The 20,483-nt window shown below is 46.8% G+C and overlaps 1 protein-coding gene across 8 annotated transcripts in view; it reads right to left on the bottom strand.

Moving 5' to 3' along the window:
* Window positions 1-20,483, bottom strand: part of kank4 (KN motif and ankyrin repeat domains 4) — a 178,823-nt gene that overhangs the window by 83,093 nt on the left and 75,247 nt on the right. For all 8 annotated transcript variants that reach the window (XM_029708016.1, XM_029708022.1, XM_029708018.1 and 5 more), the window contains 2 exons: window positions 16,497-16,562; window positions 5,070-8,318 (listed from right to left, as the gene is read on the bottom strand). In XM_029708016.1, the coding sequence (XP_029563876.1) occupies window positions 5,070-8,318; window positions 16,497-16,512 (3,265 nt within the window). In that variant the 5' untranslated portion in view covers window positions 16,513-16,562. The remainder of the gene's footprint in view (window positions 1-5,069; window positions 8,319-16,496; window positions 16,563-20,483) is intronic.

Here is a 20,483-nt window from a genome sequence, read left to right as displayed (position 1 = left end):
ACCCAGTTCCTATTTAGTATATCATCTGTTGTACAGTTCCAGTGAACCTAACTGGGACTCACCATGCGATGCTACATCTACACTGATGGGAATATCTGACAGCGTATCAATCTCTTCCTCCATCCTCATCGGGCAGCTCCACGTAATCCGGAGCCCCCCGGCTCCCCCCAACCCCCTCTCCACCATCCCCCTGCGTGTCTGTAATTACACTGGGAACATCATTCTCCATTGTCTGTAAGACAGGCATATCAGCCTCGGAGTCAATGTTGTCACTGCCCTCAGTTACCACTATCAGGCCCGGCCCTGAGCTCCTCATCACAGCAACCTGGGCCACATCAACATTAACCTCATCAACAGTTGGTATGGGGTTGAGTCTGGACCAGGGGTGGAGGCTGGTGCTGCCCCGACCCCCCGGCCCGCTCTCAGATCTGGAGACAGACGAGGATCCATCAGTGCCCTGCTCGCCCGCTCCCTGTGCGTGTACGCCTGCCGCTTATGTCCAATCTCCACACAATCAAAACACCTCAGACTATTGTCACATAAACCATGCAGGCTTTCCCTCATACCTCACCTGATACCAAATGTCTAAAGTTTTTGTCAGACTAAAAACATGAAAACCTGCCTTCTGCATTCAACTAATAACTCTCTCATTGGGCTGGCGAATGTAAGGTGCGAGCTATCTTATCAGGTCGCCATCGGGAATGAACGCACATTGGATTAAGTAACCCTCGCAGCTGAGGAGAAAAGCAGCGTGATTTGCAAAAAAACATAATTTAGAGTAACACCTGTCTGAACCAGCCGGTTGACAAGACGCTCCTCTTTCAGTAACACCTGTCTCAACCAGCCGGTTGACAAGACGCTCCTCTTTCAGTAACACCTGTCTCAAACAGCCGGTTGACAAGACGCTCCTCTTTCAGTAACACCTGTCTCAACCAGCCGGTTGACAAGACGCTCCTCTTTCAGTAACACCTGTCTCAACCAGCCGGTTGACAAGACGCTCCTCTTTCAGTAACACCTGTCTTAACCAGCCGGTCGACAAGACGCTCCTCTTTCAGTAACACCTGTCTCAACCAGCCGGTCGACAAGACGCTCCTCTTTCAGTAACACCTGTCTCAACCAGCCGGTTGACAAGACGCTCCTCTTTCAGTAACACCTGTCTCAACCAGCCGGTTGACAAGACGCTCCTCTTTCAGTAACACCTGTCTCAAACAGCCGGTTGACAAGACGCTCCTCTTCAGTAACACCTGTCTCAACCAGCCGGTTGACAAGACGCTCCTCTTTCAGTAACACCTGTCTCAACCAGCCGGTTGACAAGACGCTCCTCTTTCAGTAACACCTGTCTTAACCAGCCGGTCGACAAGACGCTCCTCTTTCAGTAACACCTGTCTCAACCAGCCGGTCGACAAGACGCTCCTCTTTCAGTAACACCTGTCTCAACCAGCCGGTCGACAAGACGCTCCTCTTTCAGTAACACCTGTCTCAAGCAGCCGGTCGACAAGACGCTCCTCTTTCAGTAACACCTGTCTCAACCAGCCGGTCGACAAGACGCTCCTCTTTCAGTAACACCTGTCTCAACCAGCCGGTCGACAAGACGCTCCTCTTTCAGTAACACCTGTCTCAACCAGCCGGTCGACAAGACGCTCCTCTTTCAGTAACACCTTTCTCAACCAGCCGGTCGACAAGACGCTCCTCTTTCAGTAACACCTGTCTCAACCAGCCGGTCGACAAGACGCTCCGCTTTCAGTAACACCTGTCTCAACCAGCCGGTCGACAAGACGCTCCTCTTTCAGTAACACCTGTCTCAACCAGCCGGTCCGACAAGACGCTCCTCTTTCAGTAACACCTGTCTCAACCAGCCGGTCGACAAGACGCTCCTCTTTCAGTAACACCTGTCTCAACCAGCCGGTCGACAAGACGCTCCTCTTTCAGTAACACCTTTCTCAACCAGCCGGTCGACAAGACGCTCCTCTTTCAGTAACACCTGTCTCAACCAGCCGGTCGACAAGACGCTCCTCTTTCAGTAACACCTGTCTCAACCAGCCGGTCGACAAGACGCTCCTCTTTCAGTAACACCTGTCTCAAGCAGCCGGTCGACAAGACGCTCCTCTTTCAGTAACACCTTTCTCAACCAGCCGGTCGACAAGACGCTCCTCTTTCAGTTACACCTGTCTCAACCAGCCGGTCAACAAGGCGCTCCTCTTTCAGTAACACCTGTCTCAACCAGCCGGTTGACAAGACGCTCCTCTTTCAGAAACACCTGTCTCAACCAGCCGGTTGACAAGACGCTCCTCTTTCAGAAACACCTGTCTCAACCAGCCGGTCGACAAGGCGCTCCTCTTTCAGAAACACAGCCACTGCTTTAGTCATTTGCGAAGAATTTGAAAGATTTTCATATCCAACCTGTTCTCCCACAGCAAAGAAAACATCCTCCACCTTCACATTCAGCTCAGGCATACACCTGATACCGTGGCAGAGAGACAAGGATGGCTTTTCCATGTGAGACGCCATCCCCACTCCCACCAAACAGGTCACCCAAGCGACTAACTCACCCAACAATGTAGCCTATATTACCACTCAAATAAATCACATAGAGCTTTCCTGCAGTCAATGACCAAAAGCGCCCTCTGTGGCCTCATGGGTTAAATGTTATTCATATTTTACAGTGACCACCTTTGCCGTGTGGATGGGGGTCATTGTCATCCTATGGGGGCATAGCCATGGTAGCCAAAATAATGGCCTGCCCAGCATTTTTATACATGACCCTAAGCATGATGGGATGCTAATTGCTTAATTAACTCAGGAACCACAACTGTGTGGAAGCACCTGCTTTCAATATACATGTATCCCTCATTTATTGAAATGTTTCCATTATATTGGCAGTTACCTGTACATGTTCATACTGTAACAGACAGGCTTTTTAAAACGGCAGCAGCAATCAAAATGTTTACCACACGTTGGTTTTTGACTCCTCTAATTTCCTCACAGTCACTCTAGCTGAGAGCAATGTGGGCCAACAAACTATGCGTGTGTGTGTGCGCGGCATGTGTTCAGGTTGATGATTATGTGTGTTTGAAGTAGAACATGGGGGGGCCTGGAAGACAATGCTGAGCCTCTGGATACAATTACAACACAACTGAGCTCATTAAATTGTGTGGAAACCCTCACCCCCTCTCGCTGCAAGCTAGCTGGCACATACCACACACACACACACACACACACACACACACACACACACACACACACACACACACACACACACACACACACACACACGCGCGCGCGCGCGCACACTCACTCACTCACAAACACACACACGCAATCACACACACACGCACGCATGCACACACACAAACACACACACACACACATGCACACTCACTCAAAAAACACACACACGCAATCACGCACAAGCAATCACACACGCACGCACGCATGCACACACACACACACACACACACACACACACACACACACACACACACACACACACCCTGGCGTATAGCACAGAGCTAGCTAAGGCTCCCAGGGCCTTAGTCTGTACTTCCACAAGACTTAATGAGATCAATGTGAGAAAGTTACACAGCAAGGACAGAGGAGAAGACAGTGTAATGAATTAATAAACGCAGTTTACAGCCTAGTCAGCCAGTTAAAGACTCTGTTATTTACATGGGATTCCCAGTCCATTAAATGTGTTCTCTATACTGTATTAAAGGGACATTGAGATACACCGAGCGTACAAAAGGACACTTTCTCTTACCGTGACACAGACTGACCAGGTGAATCCAGGTGAAAGATATGATCCCTTATTGATGTAATTTGTTAAATCCACTTCAGTCAGTGTAGATGAAGGGGAGGACACAGGTTAAAGAAGAATTTTAAACCTGGACTGTGTAGATATGTGTGTCATTCAGAGGGTGAACGGGCAAGACAAAATATTTTAGTGCCTTTGAAAGGGGTATGGTAGTAGGTGCCAGGTGTACCAGTTTGTGTCAAGAACTGCAATGCTGCTGGGTTTTTCAACCTCAACAGTTTCCCTTGTGTATCAAGAATGGCCCACCACCCAAAAGCCAACTTGACCCAACTGTGGGAAGCATTAGAGTCAACATGGGCCAGCATCCCTGTGGAACGCTTTTGACACTTTGTAGAGTCCATGACCTTACTAATTGAGGCTGCAACTCCATGTTAGAAAGGTGTTCCTAATGTTTAGTAGACTCAGTACAGATGGGCTGAGGGAGGGGATGTTGTGTTGGTTAGATAGTTGTGGCTCTGGCTCTGCATGTGGTAGTAATAAGATTCTGTTTCCAATATTCTTTGGGCCAGATCGGTGCGTTTTGTTAGCAATGTACAGTAATTCAAGTCAGACATTTTCTCAAATGTCAGTGACGCTCCTCAGAACAATGGTGGAATACACAGAGCAGAGGTTCACCATCAAAGGGCACACTGTTGTATATTCTCCCTACTGAGATTCATATGAGTTATGTGTGGTAGGGGACTCGATCTTCAACTCTATCTTCTGGGCCAAAACACAACAAGAAGAAAACGAGAGGTGGAAGAAACAAACTGCATATTTCATCTGTTCTTGGAGGACGTCCAACAGTTTCATTTGGCCATGCTCCACTACATGTGTTCCACCTCTAGCCATCACAATCAATAGCCATCACAGACACGTGGAGGCCCCTGGCCTATCAGAGTCAATGAACAGAGACAGACTATGAGCTCTCTGTGCCAAGACAGGAGACAGCTCAGTATCATGGAGATAAAGCTATTGGACCTGGGCCAGAGGAGTGATCTCATGGTAAACAACGCCTGAACAAGTTTTAGTGACTATCAACATGTGATGAGAATATTACAAACAGAATAGAATCAGCTTGATATGAATTATTTAAATAGTGTGCAATTATATGTGACTGGGAAGTAGAACATATCTAATCAACCAAAGCATATTATTAGAATATCAGGATATCACAAGAATATTATGACTTTGAAGTTTATACGTCTACTTAGAAACCTCCTGGCACGTCTTCTACAGTAGCTACTAAGACATATAGTACTCCTGACACCTATCCTACCTTGTTGTTTGCTGGCAGAAGCCTTCTGTCCAGGGGAGTAGAATGCAGACAGGGCACTGAGGGAGCTGACAAGCTGGCTCTGGATGGAGCTCATCTTAGACGGCCCTGACTTCCCTGCTGATTTGCCCGTTGAAGGCTTCCCCGCAGCGGGCTTCCCCTGCCTGGCTGCAAGCTTCTGGGTGCTGGGGCTGGGGGTCTCCTGCTTGTCCGGCTTCTCTTGGCTGCTACCCAGCTGGGCCCACTGCTCGTTAATCAGCCCTGTGAGGCGTGTTACTACCTGGCCTAATGCTGGGTTGGAGCCCCGACGAGGGTCCTGGGTCTGAGGCTGGGCCTGGGGCTGCACAGACTCCTTCTGACCCGGTTGAGGCTGGGTCTGGCTGGAAGAGGGGGTGGGTGCTGCTACTGGGCTCTCTGGGACTACAGGACTTTCTTTCACCACACTAACAGTGTGGACCAGGGGACAGAGACAGGGGAAAGAGACTTCTGTGACCACACTCTCTTCTGTGACCACACTCTCTTCTGTGACCACACTCTCTTCTGTGAACACATTCTCTTCTGTGACCACACTCTCTTCTGTGACCACACTCTCTTCTGTGACCACATTCTCTTCTGTGTCCACATTCTCTTCTGTGACCACACTCTCTTCTTTGACCACACTCTCTTCTGTGACCACATTCTCTTCTGTGACCACACTCTCTTCTTTGACCATACTCTCTTCTGTGACCACACTCTCTTCTGTGACCACACTCTCTTCTGTGACCACATTCTCTTCTGTGACCACATTCTCTTCTGTGACCACACTCTCTTCTGTGACCACATTCTCTTCTGTGACCACACTCTCTTCTGTGACCACACTCTCTTCTGTGACCACACTCTCTATGACTGTACCCTCTGTGGCCGTACACTGTTTAAGCACACTTTCAGTCATTGTAATTTGTTCAACTGCATTCTCTACTACCACTTCTTGTCTCTTTGTTCCCATACTTTCTGTGTCAACATTTTCTGTGACCACATTCTCTGTGACCATACTTTCTGTGTCCACACATTCTATAATCACAAAACCTTCTTCAGTTACTGCACTCTCAGTGATATCCCCATTTTTGATAGCACTTTCTGCGACCTCAATTTCTGCTCCAGAAATTTCTGTGACCGCACTTTCTATGGCTGCACTTACTATAGCTGCACTTTCTATCTCTATAGCTCTATGTGGGGTATTGCTAGTCTCACCTCTGTTTCTCTCTGTCTCTGTTTGCTGGTCTGCACTCTGCGCTGCCTCTGTCTCTGTCACCTGGTCCACTGTACCCACTCTCTCTGTCTCTGTCCCCTGGTCCACGCTGTTAGCCCTGTGTCTTGCTGGTCTCACTGGACGTACAGGTGCTGTCTGTGTCTCTGTCTCTGTCAGCTGGTTCACAGTATCCACTGTCTCTTTCCCATGGTCTACACTGACTCCTGCCTGTATTTGTGTCTCTTTAACCTGGTCCACACTGTTAGCCCTGTGTCTTGCTGGTCTCACTGGACGTACAGGTGCTGTGTCTGTCATCTGGTCCACACTGACTACTATCTGTGTCTCTGTCCCCTGGTCTAATCTGTCTCCAGGCGGCGTCTCTGTCACCTGGTTTACAGTGTCCACTTTCTCTGTCTCTGTCACCTGGTTTACAGTGTTCACTCTCTCTGTCTCTGTCACCTGGTTTACAGTGTCCACTCTCTCTGTCTCTGTCCCCTGATCCACACTGTTAGCCCTTGGTCTGACTGGACATGCAATAATCATCTCTGTCTCGGCCACCTGGTCCACCACTTCCACTCTCTCCGTCTCTGTCCCCTGGTCCACACTGTTAGCTCTCTCTCTGATTAAACATATTACTATCCTCTCTGTATCAGTCCCCTGCTCCACCATATCAGCCCTCTCTGACTCTGTCTGCTGGTTTATAATGACCACTCTCTCTGACTCTGTCTGCTGGTCCACACTGGCCCTCCTACTTGTATGTCTCTCCCCACACACCTCCTCCTTTCCTTCTCTCCCTCCCTCGCTTAGCTGAAGTATCCTCTCCTCCTTCATCCTGTTGTCCTCTACCTGTTGTCTGAGGAGACTGTTGGTTTCCTCCAGCTCTTCACTAGCCTGACTTAACTTAGCCTCTAGTGTTACTAGCTTAGCCTGGAGCTGTTCGATGCTGAGGAGATCCCCCTCACCACTGACGCCCTCTATCACTCCTCTCTCTGAAGGTTCTGGTGCTTTCTGTACTATAACGTCCTCTGATAGCTCTGCTGTTTTCTCTAATGGATTCACTAATGCCTCTCTTTGTCGGCCTGGTCCCTCTGATGCCTGTGCTGCTAAAAGCCTATCTACTTCTGCTTCTTGTGCAGTACTTTTTAAGGATTTCTGTTGTGTTTCTGTCTCTGATGCAGTGCTCTCTGCTCTCCCGGTATCAACTACTGCTCCAGACCCCGGCGGCTGAGGATCAATGCTCTGAGCCGGAGAGGGCGAGGCACGTTGTGGGGGGAGTGGAGCCTGGGGCTTGGTTTGGGCCTGCAGCCTGAGGATCAGATGCTCTCTCTCCTCCCTCAGTGAGCAGATCTGGGACTTGAGCTCTGGGATGGTCCTCACCATATCCTCCAGCTCTCTGACCCTCTTCAGGGCAGCGGTGATCTGCTGGTGCAGCCCCGACCGGTCCTGGGGCACAGCGCGGAATACGTTCTCAGATGAGCCGTTCTCGGTTCTCTCGTCACCGGACTCGGAGGCCTTCCTGTGAGGGATGGTAACGGGCATGCTGGACGTCCGGAGGAGGTTGGGCCTCCCCAGGGGCTTCTCGGCTGACACCCCAGCCCCTGCCTCCTCCCTGGGCCTGGCCGCGGATAAGCCACTCCCCTGCGCCCTGCTGCTCTGGCTCTGCCCCCCCGCCATACCACTGCCTCCATCACTGGCTCTAAAATCCAAGAACTGCTGGACCTCTGTGACTCTGCCCCGGGGCTTGGGTCCCAGAGTAGAGGTGGAAGACCAGGTGTCCTTGGGGGCCGATCTTGCCCCATGCCCAGGCAGGCTGAAGTTCCTGGGCAGGGTGCTGAACTTAGGAGGACCCCTGGCCTTGCGCTGGATGTGCACCCGCTTGATGGTGTTGCCTTTCTCGATGTCGTCCACATATTTGAGGAAGTCGAGGTCCAGGTGGAAGCCGTAGGGGGTCTCTACGGAGTAGGGCAGCTGCTTCTTCTGACCCCCACCTCCACACTCTCCTCCGGCCTTAGGGTAGCCATTGGCTGAAATAAGAAGAGAGGGTTTTTTAGTATTCACACTGATTCCCATGCATTCAGGGATTTGCTGTACAGTACTCTCCGACCATAGAAGAGAAAGCAAAACATGAAGCACGTCCCAGTATCCCATTAGTTGATAATACACTACAACCTGTGTATGTATTTATGACCAGTATATGATAGGGTTGATAGGGATAGTATATTTATTTATTTATTTTTATTTCACCTTTATTTAACCAGGTAGGCAAGTTGAGAACAAGTTCTCATTTACAATTGCGACCTGGCCAAGATAAAGCAAGCAGTTTGACACATACAACAACACAGAGTTACACATGTAGTAAAACAAACATACAGCCAATACAGTCAATACAAACATATAGAGAAAATGAGGTGAGATAAGGGAGGTAAAGGCAAAAAAGGCCATGGTGGCAAAGTAAATACAATATAGCAAGTAAAACACTGGAATGGTAGATTTGCAGTGGAAGAAAGTGCAAAGTAGAAATATAAATAATGGGGTGCAAAGGAGCAAAATAAATAAATACAGTAGGGGAAGAGGTAGTTGTTTGGGCTAAATTATAGATGGGCTATGTACAGGTGCAGTGATCTGTGAGCTGCTCTAACAGCTGGTGCTTAAAGCTAGTGAGGGAGATAAGTGTTTCCAGTTTCAGAGATTTTTGTAGTTCGTTCCAATCATTGGCAGCAGAGAACTGGTAGGAGAGGCGGCCGAAGGAGGAATTGGCTTTGTGGGGGTGACCAGAGAGATATACCTGCTGGAGTGCGTGCTACGGGTGGGTGCTGCTATGGTGACCAGCGAGCTGAGATAAGGGGGAACTTTACCTAGCATGGTCTTTTAGATGACCTGGAGCCTGTGGGTTTGGCAACGAGTATGAAGCGAGGGCCAGCCAACGAGAGCGTACAGGTCGCAGTGGTGAGTAGTATATGGAGCTTTGGTGACAAAACGGATGGTACTGTGATAGACTGCATCCAATTTACTGAGTAGGGTATTGGAGGCTATTTTGTAAATGACATCGCCGAAGTCGAGGATCGGTAGGATGGTCAGTTTTAGGAGGGTATGTTTGGCAGCATGAGTGAAAGATGCTTTGTTGCGAAATAGGAAGCCAATTCTAGATTTAATTTTGGATTGGAGATGTTTGATGTGAATCTGGAAGGAGAGTTTACAGTCTAACCAGACACCTAGGTATTTGTAGTTGTCCACATATTCTAAGTCATAACCGTCCAGAGTAGTTATGCTGGACGGGCGGGCAGGTGCAGGCAGCGATCGGTTGAAGAGCATGCATTTAGTTTTACTTGTATTTAAGAGCCGTTGGAGGCCACGGTAGGAGAGTTGTATGGCATTGAAGCTCGTCTGGAGGGTTGTTAACACAGTGTCCAAAGAAGGGCCAGAAGTATACAGAATGGTGTCGTCTGCGTAGAGGTGGATCAGAGACTCACCAGCAGCAAGAGCGACATCATTGATGTATACAGAGAAAAGAGTTGGCCCAAGAATTGAACCCTGTGGCACCCCCATAGAGACTGCCAGAGGCCCGGACAACAGGCCCTCCGATTTGACACATTGAACTCTATCGGAGAAGTAGTTGGTGAACCAGGCGAGGCAATCATTTGAGAAACCAAGGCTGTTGATTCTGCCGATGAGGATGTGGTGATCGACAGAGTTGAAAGCCTTGGCCATGTCAATGAATACGGTAGCACAGTAGTGTTTCTTATCGATGGCGGTTAAGATATCATTTAGGACCTTGAGCGTGGCTGAGGTGCACCCATGACCAGCTCTGAAACCAGATTGCATAGCGGAGAAGGTGCGGTGGGATTCGAAATGGTCGGTAATCTGTTTGTTGACTTGGCTTTCGAAGACTTTAGAAAGGCAGGGTAGGATAGATATAGGTCTGTAGCAGTTTGGGTCAAGAGTGTCCCCCCTTTGAAGAGGGGGATGACAGCAGCTGCTTTCCAATCTTTGGGAATCTCAGACGACACAAAAGAGAGGTTGAACAGGCTAGTAACAGGAGTTGCAACAATTTCGACAGATAATTTTAGAAAGAAAGGGTCCAGATTGTCTAGCCCGGTTGATTTGTAGGGGTCCAGATTTTGCAGCTCTTTCAGAACATCAGCTGACTGGATTTGGGAGAAGGAGAAATGGGGAAGGCTTGGGCGAGTTGCTGTGGGGGGTGCAGTGCTGTTGGCCGGAGTAGGGGTAGCCAGGTGGAAAGCATGGCCAGCCGTAGAAAAGTGCTTATTGAAATTCTCAATTATAGTGGATTTATCGGTGGTGACAGAGTTTCCTATCCTCAGTGCAGTGGGCAGCTGGGAGGAGGTGTTCTTATTCTCCAAGGACTTTACAGTGTCCCAGAACTTTTTGGAGTTTGTGTTGCAGGAAGCAAATTTCTGCTTGAAAAAGCTAGCCTTGGCTTTTCTAACTGCCTGTGTATATTGGTTTCAAACTTCCCTGAAAAGTTGCATATCACGGGGGCTGTTCGACCGACCCAATAGGTCCACAGACGATGCAATCGCCATCACACTGCACACTGCCCTAACCCATCTGGACAAGAGGAATACCTATGTAAGAATGCTGTTCATCGATTACAGCTCAGCATTTAACACCATAGTACCCTCCAAACTCGTCATTAAGCTCGAGACCCTGGATCTCGACCCCGCGCTGTGCAACTGGGTCCTGGACTTCCTGATGGGCCGCCCCCAGGTGGTGAGGGTAGGTAACAACATCTCCACCCCGCTGATCCTCAACACTGGGTCCCCACAAGGGTGCGTTCTCAGCCCTCTTCTGGACTCCATGTTCACCCACGACTGCGTGGCCATGGACGCATCCAACTCAATCATCAAGTTTGCAGACGACACTACAGTGGTAGGCTTGATTACCAACAACGACGAGACGGCCTACAGGGAGGAGGTGAGGGCCCTTGGAGTGTGGTGTCAGGAAAATTACCTCGCACTCAATGTCAACAAAACAAAAGAGATGATCGTGGACTTCAGGAAACAGCAGAGGGAGCAGCCCTCTATCTACATTGACGGGACAGTAGTGGAGAGGGTGGAAAGTTTTAAGTTCCTCGGCGTACACATCACGGACAAACTGAAATGGTCCACCCACACAGACATCGTAGTGAAGAAGGCGCAGCAGCGCCTCTTCAACCTCAGGAGGCTGAAGAAATACGGCTTGTCACCAAAAACACTCACAAACTTTTACAGATGCACAATCGAGAGCATCCTGTCGGGCTGTATCACTGCCTGGTACGGCAGCTGCTCCGCCCATAACCGGAAGGCTCTCCAGAGGGTAGTGAGGTCTGCACAAAGCATCACCGGGTGCAAACTACCTGCCCTCCAGGACACCTACACCACCCGATGTCACAGGAATGCCAAAAAGATCATCAAGGACAGCAACCACCCGAGCCACTGCCTGTTCACCCCGCTAACATCCAGAAGGCGAGGTCAGTACAGGTGCATCAAAGCTGGAACTGAGAGACTGAAAAACAGTTTCTATCTCAAGGCCATCAGACTGTTCAACAGCCATCACTAACATTGAGTGGCTGCTGCCAACATCCTGACTCAACTCAAGCCACTTTAATAATGGGAAAATTGATGTAATCAATTTATCACTTGCCACTTTATATTATTTATATTAGATAATGTTTACATAACCTACATTATTCATCTCATATGTATATACTGTACGCCATACCATCTACTGCATCTTGCCATCTTGACGTAATTAGATGTATCACTAGCCACTTTAAACAATGCCACTTTATATAATGTTTTCATACCCTACATTACTCATCTCATATGTATATACTGTACTCTATACCATCTACTGCATCTTGCCATCCTGATGTAATGTATCACTAGCCACCTTAAACAACGCTGCTTTATATGTTTTCATACCCTACAATACTCATCTCATATGTATATACTGTACTCCATACCATCTATTACATCTTGCCTATGCCGTTCGGCCATCACTCATTTATATATTTTTATGTACATATTCGTATTCATTCCATTACACTTGTGTGTATAAGGTAATTGTTGTGAAATTGTTAGGTTAGATTACTCGTTGGTTATTACTGCATTGTCAGAACTAGAAGCACAAGCATTTCGCTACACTCGCATTAACATCTGCTAACCATGTGATTGTGACAAATACATTTGATTTGATTTGATGCTAATGCAGAACGCCACAGGATGTTTTTGTGTTGGTTAAGGGCAGTCAGGTCTGGAGAGAACCAAGGGCTATATCTGTTCCTGGTTCTACATTTCTTGAATGGGGCATGCTTATTTAAGATGGTGAGGAAGGCATTTTTTAAAAAATAACCAGGCATCCTCTACTGACGAGACGAGGTCAATATCCTTCCAGGATACCAGGGCCAGGTCAATTAGAAAGGCCTGCTCGCTGAAGTGTTTCAGGGAGCGTTTGACAGTGATGAGTGTAGGTCGTTTGACCGCTGACCCATTACGGATGCAGGCAATGAGGCAGTGATCGCTGAGATCTTGGTTGAAAACAGCAGAGGTGTATTTAGAGGGCAAGTTGGTTAGGATGATATCTATGAGGGTGCCCGTGTTTACGGCTTTGGGGTGGTACCTGGTAGGTTCATTGATCATTTGTGTGAGATTGAGGGCATCAAGCTTAGATTGTAGGATGGCTGGGGTGTTAAGCATGTCCCAGTTTAGGTCACCTAGCAGCACAGCTCTGAAGATAGATGAGGGGCAATCAGTTCACATATGGTGTCCAGAGCACAGCTGGGGGCAGAGGGTGGTCTATAGCAGGCGGCAACGGTGAGAGACTTGTTTTTAGAGAGGTGGATTTTTAAAAGTAGAAGTTCCAATTGTTTAGGTACAGACCTGGATAGTAGGACAGAACTCTGCAGGCTATCTCTGCAGTGGATTGCAACACCGCCCCCTTTGGCCATTCTATCTTGTCTGAAAATGTTGTCGTTAGGGATGGAGATTTCAGAGTTTTTGGTGGACTTCCTAAGCCAGGATTCAGACACGGCTAGGACATACGGGTTGGTAGAGTGTGCTAAAGCAGTGAATAAAACAAACTTAGGGAGGAGGCTTCTAATGTTAACATGCATGAAACCAAGGCTATTACGGTTACAGAAGTCATCAAAAGAGAGCGCCTGGGGAATAGGAGTGGAGCTAGGCACTGCAGGGCCTGGATTCACCTCTACATCGCCAGAGGAACAGAGGAGGAGTAGGATAAGTGTACGGCTAAAAGCTATGAGAATTGGTTGTCTATGACGTCCGGAATAGAGAGTAATAGGAGCAGGTTTCTGGGGGCGATAAAATAGCTTCAAGGTATAATGTACAGACAAAGGTATGGTAGGATGTGAATACAGTGGAGGTAAACCTAGGCATTGAGTGATGATGAGAGAGATATTGTCTCTAGAAACATCATTGAAACCAGAAGATGTCATAGCATGTGTGGGTGGTGGAACTGAAAGGTTGGATAAGGTATAATGAGCAGGGCTAGAGGCTCTACAGTGAAATAAGCCAATAAACACTAACCAGAACAGCAATGGACAAGGCATATTGACATTAAAGAGAGGCATGCTTAGCCGAGTGATCATAAGGGTCCAGTGAGATTCAGATAGCTAGCCAGGCCATAGGTAGCAAGCTGGCAGAAGATGGAGGGAGGTCTGTTTGTAGCCACCTCATGCGTTTCCGTCTGTAGATTAGTGGGGTTCTGTGTGGTAGGGGGGACCAGTCCAATTGGCAAAATAGTTATAGTTATAGTGGCCCAAGAAAATTGTCCGATAGACCTATTCAGATAGCAGCCGATAAGACAGCTAACGATTAGCGGGCCGCAGATGGGCGTTCAGGTTACGTCACGACGGAGGGGCCAGTTGGATAACTCCCTCGGGCAGATAACGTTGGTAGTCCAGTCGTGAAGGCCCGATGGGGCTCCGCATCGGCAGTAAAACGGGTCCGGATAGGTGATTGTAGCCCAGGAGTGGCTGATGGAACTCTTCAGCTGGCTAGCTAGGGGATAGGGATAGTATATGATAGGGTTGATAGGGATAGTCTATGATAGGGTTGATAGGGATAGTCTATGATAGGGTTGATAGGGATAGTCTATGATAGGGTTGATAGGGATAGTATATGATAGGGTTGATAGGGATAGTCTATGATAGGGTTGATAGGGATAGTCTATGATAGGGTTGATAGGGATAGTCTATGATAGGGTTGATAGGGATAGTCTATGATAGGGTTGATAGGGATAGTCTATGATAGGGTTGATAGGGATAGTATTTGACAGGGTTGATAGGGATAGTCTATGATAGGGTTGATAGGGATAGTATTTGACAGGGTTGATAGGGATAGTCTATGATAGGGTTGATAGGGATAGTATTTGACAGGGTTGATAGGGATAGTGCACATGAATCAACATTTCAGGAAAAGTGCCTACTGTGTCTACAGCACCAGAGCTGTCAGTAATTGCATTTCTTTCAGTTTTAGTATTACACTGTTGCTACTTCGCTCTTCAACCAAGGACCAACTGAAGAGAGGAGGATATTCAGCCACAATACCATTTATTATTAAAACCAGCAACTAATGCGTTTTGGCTCGTTGCCTTCATCAGCTTGTTGCCTTACTGTTTTAGTATTCACAGTCCCTCCTATATAGATGCAGCCAGGGACAGGATGTACACTACATTACTGTGCATAAACCCTGTAAGAGTCTGGGATGTAATTATCTTTCTGTGATTAGGATGAAACACATTTACACTCATTAGTATGCAAAACTCAACTCAGCTTAGCTTTGCTGTGTCAACGTACGTTCGATTACAGGCTCAAAATGGCTAGAAACAAAGCACTTTCTTCTGAAACTTGTCAGTCTATCCTTGTTCTGAGAAATGAAGGCTATTCCATGCGAGAAATTGCCAATAAACTGAAGATCTTGTACAACGCTGTGTACTACTCCCTTCACAGAACAGCGCAAATTGTCTCTAACCAGAATAGAATGAGAAGTGGGAGGCCCCGGTGCACAACTGAGCAAGAGGACAAGTACATTTGAGTGTCTAGTTTGAGAAACAGACACCTCACAACTGGCAGCTTCATTAAATAGTACCCGCAAAACACCAGTCTCAACATCAACAGTGAAGAGGCGACTCCGGGATGCTGGCCTTCTAGGCAGAGTTCCTCTGTCCAGTGTCTATGTTCTTTTGCCTATCTTAATATTTTATTTTTATTGGCCAGTCTAAGATATGGCTTTTTCTTTGCAACTCTGCCTAGAAGGCCAGCATCCCGGAGTCGCCTCTTCACTGTTGACGTTGAGATTGGCAAATTCTCGCATGGAATAGCCTTAAGTTCTCAGAACAAGAATAGACTGATGAGTTTCAGAAGAAAGTACTTTGTTTCTGGCCATTTTGAGCCTGTAATCAAACCCACAAATGCTGATGCTCCAGATACTCAACTAGTCTAAAGAAGACCATTTTTATTGCTTCTTTAATCAGAACAACAGTTTGCAGCTGTGCTAACATAATTGCAAAAGGGTTTTCTAATGATCAATTAGCCTTTTAAAATTATAAACTTGGATTAGTTAACACAACGTGCCATTGGAACACAGGAGTGATGGTTGCTGATAATGGGCCTCTGTACGCCTATGTAAATATTCCATTAAAAATCTGCCGTTTCCTGCTACAATAGTAATTTACAACATTAACAATGTCTAAACTGTATTTCTGATCAATTTTATGTTATTTTAATGGACAAAAAATGTGCTTTTCTTTATAAAACAAGGACATTTCTAAGTGACCCAAAAACCTTTCAACGGTAGTGTATGCATAATGAGACAGGCGGATAGTGTTTAGCACAGCAAGAATATTAGGAAGAGAAAACTCTTGTTCGCTACAACTTTCTCTTACCCCTGACCCTTCAATGTTTGCAGCTCTGTAAGGTGGAAGCAATATGGTGCACAATATTGTCTGGATTGGAGCGAATGGAATGGCATCAAACACCTGGAAACTATGGAAACCATGTGTTGGAAGTATTTGATACCATTCCACTGATTCCGCTGCAGCCATTATCACGAGCCCGTCCTCTCCAACCACCTGTGCTGGAATCTTTACCACTACACTGCTTTCTTCTCCAGAACATTCAGACATGCTATCACACAGGGGTTAGGGCAGAAGGGGATGGATTTGTGTGACTTTTAACTTACCACTTTTCCTGTCCATCGCTGTATTAGTTCAGGGTCATGGACTTCTCTGCTGTCAGAGTGGGCAACCTGGAAAAGAGAATGGAAGTCTGTGAGCAACTGAAATAACACGGAATATCAACACTGGCCAACTGTTTGTAGTACAACGTCTGTTTTGTTTTAAATAAGAGCTCATATTTGTTTTTGAGATAAGAAGAGCGTAGGTGAAATGACTTGTGTTGTAGCAGTGACCCGTGATAGTCTGTTTGTTGCTAATGAGAGAAACATCCTCTCCACAACCTCTCCACTGTGTCATTGTCTAAAAGAGTGAGAGAGACCCTCGGTGGCCATTAAAAATCACCACAACACTGACAAGGGCTACAGTTTCATCCAACTAATTAGGAAAATGTTCCATCTGGGTGCCATTTTGTGTGTTTTGTTCCAGTTGGAGCTGCCAAGAAACCAAAGCCCGCGGCTTTTTACGAGGGGCCTTGCATGAGGCAATTGGGATGGAAAAATCAAATCAATCAAGTCAACAAAAAACTAAAAAAACATTCTTGGTGAACAACAGGTGTAGACTAACAGTGAAATGCTTACTTATGGACCCTTCCCAATAATGCAGAGAGGAAAATAGAAAATAATAACACAAGGAACAAAAACAACTCAGAGATTTGAGTCAAAACATTCAGAGGTTTATGCTTTTAAATGTAATATCCAATACTACTAATAATACACAGTAAAGGCAAGGATGTTCCCAAAGCCTTCCCATGCTTTTAACCCATTTAAAATAGCATACCCTTAGGCCTACAGCAAAATATAAATCACAAAACAATTGAGCAAATAAGCACACAATTTCCATGCAAATTTGTGCCGGTAAAAAAAAAAAGTGATACTCATGAGAACACGTCCTTCTCAAAGCCTGGAGCAACTTGAACCTGGCAGACAGGAGTGAATTCCAGTGCAATAAACAACTTTATGAGTATTATAAGAGCATGCAATTCAAATCAAACCTGTACCTAATCTACTTATCTATGCTACTTATCTAATCTACTTATCTATGCTACTTATCTATGCTATTTATGCAATGCTACTGATCTAATCTACTAATCTATGCTACTTATGCTATGCTACTTATCTAATCTACTTATCTATGCTACTTATCTAATCTACTTATCTATTCTACTTATGCTATGCTACTTATCTAATCTACTTATCTATTCTATTTATGCTATGCTACTGATCTGATCTACTAATCTATGCTACTTATGCTATGCTACTTATCTATGCTACTGATCTAATCTACTAATCTATGCTACTTATGCTATGCTACTTATCTAATCTACTTATCTATGCTACTTATCTAATCTACTTATCTATGCTACTTATCTAATCTACTTATCTATTCTACTTATCTAATCTACTAATCTATGCTACTTATCTAATCTACTTATCTATGCTACTTATCTAATCTACTTATCTATGCTACTTATCTAATCTACTTATCTATTCTACTTATGCTATGCTACTTATCTATTCTACTTATCTATGTTACTTGTATCAATCTTTATGATTGCTTTCTCACCTTAAATGTGTTTTATCATCATAATGGAAGACTTGAGGATCTTGAGCACTTTCCTGACCTTTTCTTATTAAATCAAATCAAATCAAATGTATTTATATAACCCTTCGTATATCAGCTGAAATCTCAAAGTGCTGTACAGAAACCCAGCCTAAAACCCCAAACAGCAAGCAATGCATGTGAAAGACGCACGGTGGCGAGGAAAAACTCCCTAGGAAAAACTCCCTAGAAAGGCCAAAAACCTAGGAAGAAACCTTCCTGCAGCTTGGCACCATCACAACCCCCTTAATAATGCACAAAGAACAAAACACCTTTGAAGCCGAAGGCAAAGAACAAATTGTAAGTGACAATCTCTACTCATTCTGCTTTGATGACTGTGGGGAGAACAGAGGAAGCATCTTTCTACCCGACAACAAATGTCCTGTATCTGTGAACAATACACACTGGAATGGTGGTGCTGGGGAAAGACTGTGTGCTTAGAGTAGAGGTGGGCTGTTTAACATCAGAGTACAGCACAGGAATATGCTACAATACACAGACACCGCATTGGATGGCAAGGCCATCGATCAAAATGACAGCCAATCCACACAGGAACCTGATCTCGGATCCATAACGACCTCTAGCTGGACTGCCTCCATAAATAAACCCCAAACAGTGACAGCAAAGCAATGTGAGATCTAGAGCAGAAGTGTCTCTGTATTTCTATCCTGTCCAGTCATATCTCTATCCCCCAGCCCTGTACCAGTCATCTCCATCCCCCAGCCCTGTACCAGTCATATCTCTATCCCCCAGCCCTGTACCAGTCATATCTCCATCCCCCAACACTTTACCAGTCATATCTCTATCCCCCAGGCCTTTACCAGTCATATCTCTATCCCACAACACTTTACCAGTCATATCTCCATCCCCCAGCCCTTTACCAGTCATATCTCTATCCCCCAGGCCTTTACCAGTCATATCTCCATCCCCCAGCCCTTTACCAGTCATATCTCTATCCCCCAGCCCTTTACCAGTCATATCTCTATCCCCCAGGCCTTTACCAGTCATATCTCCATCCCCCAGCCCTTTACCAGTCATATCTCTATCCCCCAGCCCTGTACCAGTCATATCTCCATCCCCCAGCCCTTTACCAGTCATATCTCCATCCCCCAGCCCTTTACCAGTCATATCTCCATCACCCAGGCCTTTACCAGTCATATCTCTTTCCATCACTCCTTTACCAGTCATATCTCCATCCCCCAGCCCTGTACCAGTCATATCTCCATCCCCCAGCCCTTTACCAGTCATATCTCCATCCCCCAGCCCTTTACCAGTCATATCTCTTTCCATCACTCCTTTACCAGTCATATCTCCATCCCCCAGCCCTTTACCAGTCATATCTCCATCCCCCAGCCCTTTACCAGTCATATCTCTTTCCATCACTCCTTTACCAGTCATATCTCTATCCCCCAGCCCTTTACCAGTCATATCTCTATCCCCCAGCCCTGTACCAGTCATATCTCCATCCCCCAGCCCTTTACCAGTCATATCTCCATCCCCCAGCCCTGTACCAGTCATATCTCTATCCCCCAGCCCTGTACCAGTCATATCTCTATCCCCCAGCCCTTTACCAGTCATATCTCTATCCCCCAGCCCTGTACCAGTCATATCTCTATCCATCAGCCCTGTACCAGTCATATCTCCATCCCTCAGCCCTTTACCAGTCATATCTCTATCCCAAGCCCTTACCAGTCATATCTCTATCCCCCAGCCCTTTACCAGTCATATCTCCATCCCCCAGCCCTGTACCAGTCATATCTCCATCCCCCAGCCCTGTACCAGTCATATCTCTATCCCCCAGCCCTTTACCAGTCATATCTCCATCCCCCAGCCCTGTACCAGTCATATCTCCATCCCTCAGCCCTTTACCAGTCATATCTCTATCCCCCAGCCCTTTACCAGTCATATCTCCATCCCCCAGCCCTGTACCAGTCATATCTCTATCCATCAGCCCTGTACCAGTCATATCTCCATCCCCCAGCCCTGTACCAGTCATATCTCCATCCCTCAGCCCTTTACCAGTCATATCTCTATCCCCCTGTACCAGTCATATCTCTATCCCCCAGCCCTGTACCAGTCATATCTCCATCCCCCAGCCCTTTACCAGTCATATCTCTATCCCCCAGCCCTGTACCAGTCATATCTCCATCCCCCAGCCCTGTACCAGTCATATCTCCATCCCCCAGCCCTGTACCAGTCATATCTCTATCCCCCAGCCCTTTACCAGTCATATCTCCATCCCCCAGCCCTGTACCAGTCATATCTCTATCCCCCAGCCCTGTACCAGTCATATCTCTATCCCCCAGCCCTTACCAGTCATATCTCTATCCCTCAGCCCTTACCAGTCATATCTCCATCCCCCAGCCCTGTACCAGTCATATCTCTATCCCTCA

Source organism: Salmo trutta, chromosome 22 (assembly GCF_901001165.1).
Source record: "Salmo trutta chromosome 22, fSalTru1.1, whole genome shotgun sequence".
In the NCBI taxonomy this organism is placed as follows: Eukaryota; Metazoa; Chordata; class Actinopteri; order Salmoniformes; family Salmonidae; genus Salmo; species Salmo trutta.
Note: the sequence above shows the minus strand (reverse complement) of the source record. Positions and strands in the feature narration are given on the sequence as shown.